This window comes from Pan paniscus, chromosome 22 (assembly GCF_029289425.2).
Source record: "Pan paniscus chromosome 22, NHGRI_mPanPan1-v2.0_pri, whole genome shotgun sequence".
NCBI lineage: Eukaryota > Metazoa > Chordata > Mammalia > Primates > Hominidae > Pan > Pan paniscus.
In genome coordinates this window covers 29,832,402-29,845,079 of record NC_073271.2, presented here as the reverse complement: position 1 = coordinate 29,845,079, position 12,678 = coordinate 29,832,402, and the positions used below count along the sequence as shown (strand labels likewise).

At 39.3% G+C, this 12,678-nt stretch overlaps 1 protein-coding gene across 9 annotated transcripts in view; it reads right to left on the bottom strand.

The window, feature by feature from the left end:
* Nucleotides 1–12,678, bottom strand: part of ITSN1 (intersectin 1) — a 257,613-nt gene that overhangs the window by 172,261 nt on the left and 72,674 nt on the right. For all 9 annotated transcript variants that reach the window (XM_034947835.3, XM_034947836.3, XM_008977693.5 and 6 more), the window contains exons 2-4: nt 8,122–8,181; nt 5,704–5,796; nt 4,316–4,379 (exon numbers count right to left, since the gene is read on the bottom strand). In XM_034947835.3, the coding sequence (XP_034803726.3) occupies nt 4,316–4,379; nt 5,704–5,796; nt 8,122–8,149 (185 nt within the window). In that variant the 5' untranslated portion in view covers nt 8,150–8,181. The remainder of the gene's footprint in view (nt 1–4,315; nt 4,380–5,703; nt 5,797–8,121; nt 8,182–12,678) is intronic.

Here is a 12,678-nt window from a genome sequence, read left to right as displayed (position 1 = left end):
TATACTGCCCATCAGTTCGTATCACTCAAATATTTGAAACAAAGTCCAGAACAAAGTAAGTAAAGCTCAGAGAGAGAAACTAGACACAGTTTCCAATTCTTAATCCAAACTTCTCTTCTTTGCTGGATGTGATGTCTAATGCCTATAATCCCAGCACTTTGGGAGGCTGAGGCGAGCAGACTGCTTGAATCTAGGAGTTCAAGACCAGCCTGGGCAACATGACAAAACCCCATCTCTACATAAAATACAAAAATTAGCCAGGCGTGGTGGTGTATGCCTGTAGACTCAGCTACTCAGGAGGCTGAGGTGGGAGGATTGTTTGAGTCCGGAGGATTGTTTGAGCACAGAATATTGAGGCTGCAGTGAGCTATGATCATGCCACTGCACTCCAGTCTTGGTGACAGAGTAAGACCCTGTCTCAAAAACAAACAAAAAAGCAAAAAATTATCTTCTTCCCCAGATGACTGACACAAGGACTGCCTAAAACTTCAGAGTCAAACCCATTCTTCCGTCTACCAAAAGGAGTAAGGACTTACCCTGGGACCCTACCAGAAAAATCACAGAAGAACATAAGAATAGTATGGGGGTTGGAGGGAGCTGCTTCTTTAGATCAGCTATTATTAGTTGCAATTTTAAAAACCTAGGCTTGGCCGGCTGCAGTGGGTCATGCCTGTAATTCTAGCACTTTGGGAGGCCGAGGCAGGCAGATCACTTCAGGTCAGGAGTTCGAGACCAGGCTAGCCAACATGGTGAAACCCTGTCTCTACTAAAAATACAAAGATTAGGCGGGCATGGTGGTGGGCACCTGTAATCTCAGCTACTTGGGAGGCTGAGGCAGGAGAATCACTTGAACCTGGGAGGCAGAGGTTGCAGTGAGCTAAGATCGTGCCATTGCACTCCAGCCTGAGCAACAGAGCAAGACTCCGTCTCAAAACATAAACATAAACAAACAAACAAAAAAACCTAGGCTTTAAGAGATCAAGTACTACTCAGGGTTACTATGTGAATAAGTATCAAATCAGCTCAGTTGAAAGACAGATCTTGCTAAACTCATAATTTGCACTGCATTATTCCATCATCTGGGCAGGATATCAGTGGTTCATGAAATTTCCAACGACTTTTCAAAGACATTTCTTTTGGGAAAAGAGAGTTACAGACATTTTTGATAGTAAAATATGCCATCACAAACTTATTTAGCAAAACGTAAGAAAAAAATTAAAGATTGATTCAATCTAAGATTGCCAAATTACCATCTTTAATTAATAAACATAGTCATTATAAAAACCTGACTTTGGGCCACTCAGGTAAAAATAGTTTAGAAAGTTAGGACAATTGTTTTTATTTTTTAGAGACAGGGTCTTGCTCTGTCACCCAGGCTAGAAGGCACAATCATAGCTGACTGCAGCCTCAAACTCCAGGGCTCAAGCAATCCTCCCACTTCAGCCTCCCTAGCAGCTAAGACTACAGGCATGCACCACAATGCCCAGCTAATTAAAAAAAAATTTTTTGGCCGGGCGCAGTGACTCACGCCTGTAATCCCAGCACTTTGGGAGGTCGAGACAGGTGGATCACAAGGTCAGGAGTTTGAGACCAGCATGACCAACATGGTGAAATCCCATCTCTACTAAAAATACCAAAATCAGCCAGGCGTGGTGGTGTATGCCTGTAATCCCAGCTACTCAGGAGGCTGAGGCAGGAGAATCGCTTGAAGCCGGGAGGCAGAGGTTGCAGTGAGCTGAGATCGTGCCATTGCAATCCAGCCTGGACAACAAGGGCAAAACTCCATCTCAAAAAAAAAAAAAAAACAAAAAAAAAATTTTTTTTTTTAAAGATGAGGGCTCATTATATTGCCCAGGTTGGTCTCAAACTCCTGGGCGCAAGCAATGCTCCCACCTTGGCCTCCCAAAGCATTCAGATTACAGACGTGGGCCACCACACCCAACCAAATGTCACTTTTTTCAATTAAGACAGTTGTCTTTGCCAGGCATGGTGGCCACACCTATAATCCCAGCACTTTGGGAGGCAAAGGCAGGAAGATGGCCTGAGTCCAGGAGTTCGAGACCAGCATGGACAACATAGCAAGATCCCACCTCTACAAAAAACAGAAGAAAAAAAATGAAATTCATTAGAGTGTATTTTATTTTTCTCCACCACACTTACCACCATGTGACAATTTTTGTGTTGTTATTGTCTTCCTCCACTAGACTTGTTTCAATAAAAGAATGGATTCTGTCTATTTTGTTCATTGCTATATCCGCAGCACCTCTTAACAGTCCCTGGCCCACAGGAGATATCTGATAAATAATTTTTCAATGTTGAAAGAATAAATGAACTTTCAAAAATTGGGAATATAACACAAAAGCATAATCCAGTGGAGGAAGTTAAGTCTGCGGAAGAAGGTTCCAGCGAGAGGTCCTGATGGTATGAGACATGATCATGTATGAGCTGCAAAGCAGAAGAAGCTTGCTACAATTCACAAAGGTGCCACAGACAGGTCTCTTGCGTTTAAACGTTCACATTTAACTGACAGAACAGGGCTTCTGTGCTCACTTGCGCATGACTTCTTTCTTGCAGGCTGTTTCTTCATCTGAGCCTCTTACTTTACTTAAACTGTAATTCCAAAACCACTTGGTTATCTGATTTTTTAGCTCTAATAGATCAGAAGTTAGAATTAGAATGGCTTCAGAGGAGCAAGCACACTAGTTTAGAGACAGTCTGGCGGCCAATATGCTGACAACCAGGAAAAAGAAAATAAAGCAGATACCCAAAAAAAGCACAGAGATCTGGTATCATTTCGTTTCAATTCAAACATATCCAAATACACACACACACACACACACACACACACACACACACACACACAATCTCCTATGAAAGTTTTGCTGTTTCAGGACAGTTACTAATTTTCATAATGATGACATTTCATCAAGAAAAGCTTAGATTGTGTTCTGTAGACTGTGCTTAAAAGAAACAAAAAGCTGTATCGACCTTTATTAATTTCCATAAGATTATAAATTTAAAAGTTTGGTCATTTAAGAGGACAAAGTAGTTAGCTGGAAAATTCAGTTATGCAGAATACCCAGTCCCTGGAGATGATACCTTTTTGGGTTTTACTTTGAGGGCCTATTATGTGACAGGAGCCACAATAAGTCCTTGGTTTTTCTGGAATCCTCTCAACAACTCTCACAAAACTATAACCATTCCTATTTCCTAGATTAGAAAACTGAGGTCAAAGAGGGTAACTGTATCTCCAAATCAGAGACACTGAAAATGGTACACCTGGGAATCAAACTCAGGTGTACGACTACAAATCACATGCTCTTTTTCTTTTTTTTTTTTTTTTTTTTTTTTTTGAGACGGAGTCTCACTCTGTCGCCCAGGCTGGAGTGCAGTGGCGCGATCTCGGCTCACTGCAAGCTCTGCCTCCCGGGTTCACGCCATTCTCCTGCCTCAGCCTCCCGAGTAGCTGGGACTACAGGCGCCCACCACCACACCCGGCTAATTTTTTGTATTTTTAGGAGAGATGGGGTTTCACTGTGTTAGCCAGGATGGTCTCAATCTCCTGACCTCGTGATCCGCCCGCCTCGGCCTCCCAAAGTGCTGGGATTACAGGCATGAGCCACCGCGCCCAGCCTACATGCTCTTTCTTCATAGCGAGCAGCCTTCGTATCACTAATTAACTCAGGGAAGTGAAGTACTAAGCACCCTTGGTGAAAAAAATGAGACATCTTAGAGGACAACAGAATTCAGCATGGCTCTCCAAAGCCATGAGCCAAGAATCCAAAACTGTATTTGCCACCCTTTTTATTATACTCTCTGTATTTCCTGTGGCTTAAAAGATTGAATGCCTATTTGTGATAGTCAAATAATTCACTATTATCTATTAATGTTATGGATTTACCATACACTAACTCTCAAATATTTTCTTTACCTTTTATTCTTCAGTCAATGAAAGATAAAAAATCATTCCATTATAAAGCAAGAAATGTGGGACATTCAAATAAATGTGGGTGATATGGGTGAAGCCAAAACTAATTGGTGAAGGAACACCAAAATTTAGATGTCTCCATGGAAATTCCACTTTTTGACAGTGTTGTCATTCAAATGTCACCACTTTTTTTGTTGTTTTGTTTTAGTTCCATATGAGAAAGACACTTTTCAGACATAACTCTCTGGTAAGAAGTAACAAGATATTTCAGGCTAGAGATACATGTTCTCCTTTTATAACATAAGAAATCATATTACCAAATAGAACTAAACGATATTTTATTTTGCCTTATGCTTATGTAAAATTTCATGTAAAATTCCAACTTACCATATCTGTGCTAAAACAGGTTGAGGTAACCCAGATTGAAAAAAAAAGTTTCTAGCTTGATCACCTGTAAATTAAATGGAAAAAGTTTCAGGAAAAAAAAAAAAAAAAAACCAGCAGCTGAGAGAAATCCTGTAATAGCAAAATTACAAAATTTACAAAGAGGCTGGTAATACTATAAATACCAGTTGAGTGCATTATAAAAGTCCAAGGATAAGCCCATAGGCAACAGTAAAAGAATCCATCAGCACTGACTTTAGAATTCAAAAAATCATCTCAAAAAGGGCCTACCATTTCCTGGCATAGATTTTCCACTTTAATTAATCTGCTATTAACTAAGATATGAACAGCTACCCATTGTGCAAAAGCACATTTATAGGAATCCTTAGGAAACTGATGACGCATACTTTCACTTTATAAAAAAAGTTATTTGCCATTCCCAATACCTATACTCCAAATTCTGGGTACTTCTGAAGTATTTACGGAGAATAAATAACAATGATTAAGAACCACACCTGAGGTCAGAAGTTCAAGACCAGCCTGGCCAACATGGTGAAGCCCCATCTCTACTAAAAATATAAAAAATAAGCTGGGCATGGTAGTGGGTGCCTGTAATCCCAGCTACTTGGGAGGCTGAGGCAGGAGAATCGTTTGAAACTGGAAGGGGAGGTTGCAGTGAGCCGAGATCACGCCATTGTACTCCAGCCTGGGCAACAAGAGCGAAATTCTGTCTCAAAAAAAAAAAAAGAAGAAGAAAAAATTAGCCGGGCATGGTAGCAGAACAATTCCCCCGGAAATAAAGATTCCACTTTTTCTAAAGTGAATTCCTGAAAAATAATCAAACAGGAAAATTCGTTTGTTTATTTTTGAGATGGAGTCTCGCTCTGTCACCCAGGCTGGAGTGCAGTGGCGTGATCTCGGCTCACTGCAACCTCTGCCTCTAGGGTTCAAACAATTCTCCTGCCTCAGCCTCCAAGTAGCTGGGATTACAGGCGCCCACCACCACACCCAGCTAATTTTTTATTTTTAGTAGAGACGGGGTTTCACCATGTTGGCCAAGCTGGTTTGGAACTCCTGACCTCAAGGGATCTGCCCACCTCGGCCTCCCAGAGTGCTGGGATTACAGGTGTGAGCCACTGGTCCTTTGATCTTAACCAATTCCCATAAATTACATGCACAAAACAAGTGGTTTGACATGCACTAAAAATTGCAAACAAGGTATGATTCCATTATGCGTAAAAAAATTGTAAAAGGACAGGCACAAGGTTAGGGCAAAACAGGTAAATGTCTCTCCTTGGTCATATTTGCCCATCTCGGCTTTGCATGATAGAGTTTCCACAGACATCTGCACTACTGATAAGTAAAAATGAAAAAATGCTGACTGTGATTACCAGTAATGAATCCAGATATTGGCTTTAAACTATGGAACTGCTGATCATGCTTCGCTCTTTCCTCTACAGTTATGGCCCAGATATCCAGGCTGCCTAAAATCCAAAGAAAAGACAAACAAATTGTTCAGTGAGAAAAGGAAAACAAAATGCTCTCACACACTATTTCCACAGCACTTCAAGATTCTGTCAATGTATTATAAAGACTTGATAAATTCACATCTTCTTGTCCTTGGAAGTTATGAATATAAAGTTAGAAAAGTGTAAAACAGGACACAAAATGTAAGAAACAGAAAGAGAGAGAATGGGAGGGAAAGAAAAGAAGAGGCACACATTCCTTTTTTAGAAACTTGTTTTATAATCCCATAGTTAGCAAGATTATAATAAATTAATAATTTACTTACATAAACCCAAGCAACAGACTAACTTAAACCTAAAACTGTACTCTCAAGTGCCTTAAATGCCACAGGCAAAAGTTATGAAAGAAGAAGTTGAGTGTGATAAATATCCATGAAAATCTTTTGGGGGGTGATTACAATATTAATATATTAGATTGTGGTGATGGTTGCACAACTCTATATAATTTGCTAAAAATTATTATACAACTAAAGCTAGCAAATTTTATGGAATATAAATTATATTTCACTAAAGCTGTTTTTAAAAACGGGTATCTCAGTATGCAGGAAGCAGACTTAAAAAAAAAAGAAGGGCAGGGGATGTCCTGATATGAAATAATAGCCAAAGAGAATGGGTTTTAGGTTTTCCTTCAGTTTCAGCTCTTAGGCTGACTAGATGTCCACTCACGACTGAGATCTTGCAGACTCTAGTCCTAGGTCTCCTCAAATTGACTAAAATAATTCTAGATTACATACATGAAAGCTTTCAAAAGCTCGGACACCTTCCACAAAACTGGGAATACACAATACGTATGTTTCACACAAAATGTGAATGTGCCCAGCACACCAGCAAAAACATCTAAACATTGCATCTCTCCTCTCTACCAGGTCTGGGATGACACTGACAGATAAAGTAAAAATCCATTCAGTCACTGGAAAAATATTTACTGTGGGGATGAACGAGTGTCCAAGACAGAAATGACCCCTTCCTCACAGGCCTTACAGTTCTGCAACTTCTAGAAGAAATTTTCACTGCCCTGTCAGAATTCATCCCTGTAACTATAAACAAAAACCAGAAATTGTACAGTAATTAAGAAGGGGGACAAAAATAAAATCGAATAACTAGTGATTTTTAAAAGTTTAGAGATCTCTGTACCAGAATCCCATGGAGACTTTTACTCTCTTCATGACAACATTAGACAGCTTCCACGAGTAATCCGTTAATATGAACTTTTAATAAGTAATTTTTAATAAGTACTACTTTTTAATAAGTATTTTTGTTAAAAAGTAACTTGGGTGTAAGCAAGAACAATTAACAATTTCCTAATAACATTAGGAAAAATTACCCAAAAATACATTTTATGCAGACTGATATGTTTCAAACTTTAGTTTAACTGAAGTAAAACAAAAAAAAATGTCATGCTTCAAATCCAGGCTTTGAAAAAGTGTAAATGACCCCATTACTTCAACAAATAACTTGCTGATAAAAAAAGAGGAGTGGGGGAAAATTCACTAAGAGACTTGGGAAACACATGACCTAACTGCAATGTTTGTATCTTATTTGGATCCCAATTTAAACAAACAAACCATAACAAGAAATGTCTAAAGACTATCAGGGAAATGTCCAAAGACTATAAGGTACAGACTAGATATAGCAAACATTTTATAGGTACAATAATATGGTATTGTTTGTTTGTTTGTTTGTTTGTTTATTTAGAGATGGAGTCTTGCTCTGTCACCCAGGCTGGAGTGCAGTGGTGCGACCTCGGCTCACTGCAACCTCCGCCTCCCGGGTTCATGTCATTCTCCTGCCTCAGCCTCCCAAGTAGCTGGGACTACAGGTGCCTGCCACCACGCCCGGCTAATTTTTGTATTTTTCATAGAGACAGGGTTTCACTATGTTGGCCAGGCTGGTCTTGAACTCCAGACCTCAGGTGATCCACCAGCCTCGGCCTCCCAAAGTGCTGGGATTACAGGCGTGAGCCACCATGCCCGGCCCGGTATTGTAAATTTTTATAGATGTGATAATGGTACTGAAGTTATGTCTTTAAACGTTTTCTTATCTTTTAGGTACACATACTAAAATATTTATAGATGAAATGATATGATGCCTGGGAGTTGCTCCAAAAGAATCCAGATGAAACAATATTGGGCATGAGTTGATAATTAATGAAACTATATGATGGAATACATGAATGCTGATTATATTATTTTCTCTACTTTTTAATTTTAAATTTGCCATAATATCAAGTTTTTAAAATCTGGTCCCAAAGTACATTAAAAAGAGAAATTTCTGAAAACTTACCACCAAAAGGTGTTGGAAACTGAGCCATGGTTCTGTTACTTTTACCTTGCTAATCGACGCCTGTAAGTGAAAATGCAACATTTAAGTTTATGAAAACTTAATTCCTGTATAATCATAAACACACCAACATGCTATCTTTAATGGTCAGAGGACTAATACTAGAGCCAGAGCATAGCTCTACAATTAAGGAATTCATTCATTTACGTGTTACTTTTTAAATATACAGTTGTCCCTCATTATCCCAGGAACACTGGTTCCAAGACCTCCCATGGATTAAAAAAAAATCCATGGATCCTCAAGTCCCTGATATAAAATGGCACAGTATTTGCATATAACCTAAGCACGTCCTCTTGCATACTTTAAATAATCTCTAGATTACTTACAATATTTAATACAATGTAAATGCTATGTAAACAACTGTTATTCTGTATGCTTAAAAGTCTGTACATGTTTAGTACAGACATAATTTTTTCCCCCAAATGTTTTCAATCTATGGTAGGCTGAACCTATGGACTCTGTGAAACCCATGGATACGGAGGGCTGACTGTACCTTTTTCTTAACCATCTATAATTACCAGTCCATCTACTTGATGGTTATAATCAAAGCTTCTTTTCATTGAGCATTTAGTACATGCTACACATTATACTAGGTAATTTATAGGTCTTATCTCTTCTACTCATCATCACAGCCCTGTGAGATAGGTTACCATTATTACCATCCCCATATTATGGATCAGGAAAATGAAAATCAGAAAGGGTACGTGATTAGCACAATACCATTCGCTTGGTGACCAAAGGCTGTGGAGTTAGCTGTCCTGCTAACTCCATATCCTGTAAACAATGCATATTACACTAACATCTGTCCCAGACTACCAAACACAAATCTAATGCTTCAAAAATCTCCATCAGGCATTATTTATTCATCAACAGCCGATGTGAAAAAAAGCCAGTCCTCTTCTCTAACTAAAAACAAAAATCCAGACTTAGGGCCAGGTGCGGTGGCTCACGCCTGTAATCCCAGAACTTTGGGAGGCTGAGGCGGGCGGATCACAAGGTCAGGAGATCAAGACCATCCTAGCTAACACGGTAAAACCCCGTCTCTACTGGAAACACACACACACAAAAAATTAGCTGGGCGTGGTGGCGGGCGCCTGTAGTCCCAGCTACTCGGGAGGCTGAGGCAGGAGAATGGCGTGAACCCAGGAGATGGAGCTTGCAGTGAGCAGAGATTGCGCTCCTGCACTCCAGCCTGGGTGACTTAGCCAGACTCCGTCTCAAAAAAATTCAGATTTAGTGAATATTTTTCCTTACGTTTAATTTAACAGGGTAAATGCACAGTTAAAAATGAGTATTGGCTGGGCGCAGTGGCTCACACCTGTAATCCCAGCACTTTGAGAGGCTGAGTCGGGCAGATCACTTGAGTCCAAGAGTTTGAGATCAGCCTGGGCAACATGGCAAAACCCTGTTTCTAGTAAAAATACAAAAATTAGCCAGGCATGGTTGGGTAAGCCTGTAGTCCCAGCTACTCAGGAGGCTGAGGTGGCAGAATAACCTGAGCTCGGGAGGTCAAGGCTACAGTGAGCTGAGATGGTGTCACTGTACTCCAGCCTGAGCAACTGGAGAGAGACCCTGTCTCAAAAATAAAAATTAAAAAAAAAAAAAGAATAAACGAGTACTATATACTCACAGATTTAAAATCTTAAATTTAAATTTTAAAAAATGAGTCTCTTGCCCTAATACATCTCAATTTCATCTTCCAATTTGTCCACAGAAGTTTTTTCCAACTATCACATTTTTAAATTTCCAGAAGCACTTTCTTGTTCTCTGTTCTTCTGTTTCTTGGATCATTGGATTCCTCTGGGTTCCTTTTTTGTTCATTGGCTCATTGACTGGGTCTTTCACTTTTTTTTTTTTTGAGACGGAGTCTTGCTTTGTTGCCCAGGCGATCTCAGCTCATTGCAACCTCTGCCTCCCAGGTTCAAGCAATTCTCTTGCCTCAGCCTCCTGAGTAGCTGGGATTACAGGCACACCCCACCATGCCCGGCTAATTTTTGTATTTTTAGTAGAGATGGAGTTTCACCATGTTGGCCAGGCTGGTCTCGAACTCCTGACCTTGTGATCCGCCTGTCTCGGTCGTCTCTTTCACTTTTAAGGTTTTCCTTATATATCTAGTGGTCCCTGGATGCGCCTCCATGTTTAATAGTGAGGCACTGAAAAACTGCCCAAGCTCAGCGTGGGTGGCAGGCTTGTTCACTGATGGGCTTCTCTGTAAAATGATCAGGTATATTGAGTTACCTTTTCATTGGGACACCTCCAAATGTTCAGTAATGTGGAGGTTTCTTCACTGAAGCTGTTAAGTTTTGCCAGGTAGAACAAACTGCTGGGTGGGGTGTGAAGGGATCAACTCATCTAAGTGCTGCCTTGAGGAGGAGTGAAGAAGGAAGGAGGTAGGGCCCTACACTTCAGTGTGCAGACTTGCACAGGCTCACTTGACTTTCAATCCCGTGCTTCACCTCTCTAGTCTGGAGCACTTCCGGTTTTAGTGCTCCTCCCATTTCCCCAGCAGACAGGGGACTGAAGTAGTTACCCATCTGCTGGAGTGTAGGAGAGGAAGATTTAAAAGATCTGGATATGGACTTTTAAGGAATTTCCACTGTGAGCTGTAAAACTGACTTCAGCCTTTTGGAATACGTGGAGCCCCCAAGCACAAGGAACTCTCTCAAGATATCCCTGGGGCATGCTGTTATCTCCATAACTGACCTCTGCAGGTACTTAGGTGGTATCTTTCTCTGTGAACTCAGTTACTACTCCCTCCATTCACTTTCTGTTTTGAAAAATTGTTAAAATCTTTGGTCACTGTCTCCTTTACTGTTATGTTTCTCCTTATGAAGATTTTACTTACTTATGTATTTTATTATTTTATTTATTTATTGAGACAGAGTCTCACTCCGTCCCCAGGCTGGAGTGCAGTGGCGCAATCTTGGCTCACTGCAACCTCCACCTCCTGGGTTCAAGCGATTCTCCCGCCTCTGCCTCCCAAGTAGCTGGGATTACAGGTGACAACACCCCATCCGCCCGGCTATGAATTAACATTTTTAAGCTTCCTTTGAGATTATTGCAGACTTTAGGGAAGGAGAAAACAAGTGTAGTCAAGACACCATATTTAACCAGAGGTTTGTGAATCAGACTACTTCTCACTGTAGATTCCCTTTAGAAACTGCAGCTGCCTTTCTTTTCCTCGACAATTTCTCATTCAATATATTGTATAGGCAACCTTGATAATTCTCTTGAACATTTTAGTGTGTTTTATCTCACTTAGTCCTCATAAAATCCTTTTGGAATCAACATGTCATATATCTTTTTGTAGAGTTTCCCAAAAATGGTAAGCTCTGGATTTTAAATGCATAGTAAAACAGATATTTAATATATATGAGAATACATTCTGTTCATTCAGCTTTACTTCCATTTTTTTACTGTGTTGCAAAATAAAGAGGTTATTGATTTCTCTTCTTTGTATCCACCTACTTTACCACACTTTCTTATTAGTGCTAATAGTCTCACATATGAATCTCTTAGATTTCCTAGATCTATATTTTCTGGAAATAAAGAATTTAGCCTTACATTACTAGCCCAAAGCAATAATACTAAGCTATACAAAATAGTTGTGATAGCAATAATTTTTGTATTGCCTGTGACTTTCACAGTGACAGTTTCGGTATTTCATATTTTAATAGGTTGGTTTGTTGTTGTATTTTAGTAAAGATTATTTACCATGTTTATGTAGTTTCCTTCTATTCCTATTTTTTATAATTTTATTAAGAAATGGCTAAATTTTTTTCAGAAGCTTTCTTTAAGCATCTAGTGAGATAATGAATTTCTCCTTTACTTACATTCTGAATTATAGTGACATATTTGCAAATATTGAATTATCCTAGAATTTGTACAATAGACCAATTCATATATGCATGTTATTCTTTCACTACACAGCTAGGTTTGATTTGCTAATATTTTCTTTAAACTTTTTGTTTAAGAAAATGTTATACATAATACTATGCAACAAATGGCAAATCCAGAGGAAATGCATGCATTTCTACCTTCCTATAAATCTCAAAAATTATCTTAGGAAAAAATGATTTTATGAAGTTAGCATTAGCTTAATACTAAACTATGATACTGAAGGCATTAAAATAGACCATTTTTACTTATAGATATAATAATTTTATGCCTTACTTTAAATATTTCACAGCTACTATGAGAGGATCACAGCAAACATAAATATAACTCTTATGATTTCAAATATACTTGTAGTCATTATCAGTTCCTGACAAAGCACCTAAGACTATTTGTTATTTACCATCCTACTCTAGAACTTAGGAAATAATTCTCACCCTAGGTGAATCTCTACTCTCCAAAAGCCTTCACCTCACTATGACTAATATTAGACTACATTTACCTTCTGGCCCTTCTGACCTCCAACTCTACTTCTCCTTCATCTGTATCTCTTAAGTGACAACCAAAGGGACTCCACGTTCTCTCTCTTTCCCTCCCTAATTAAAG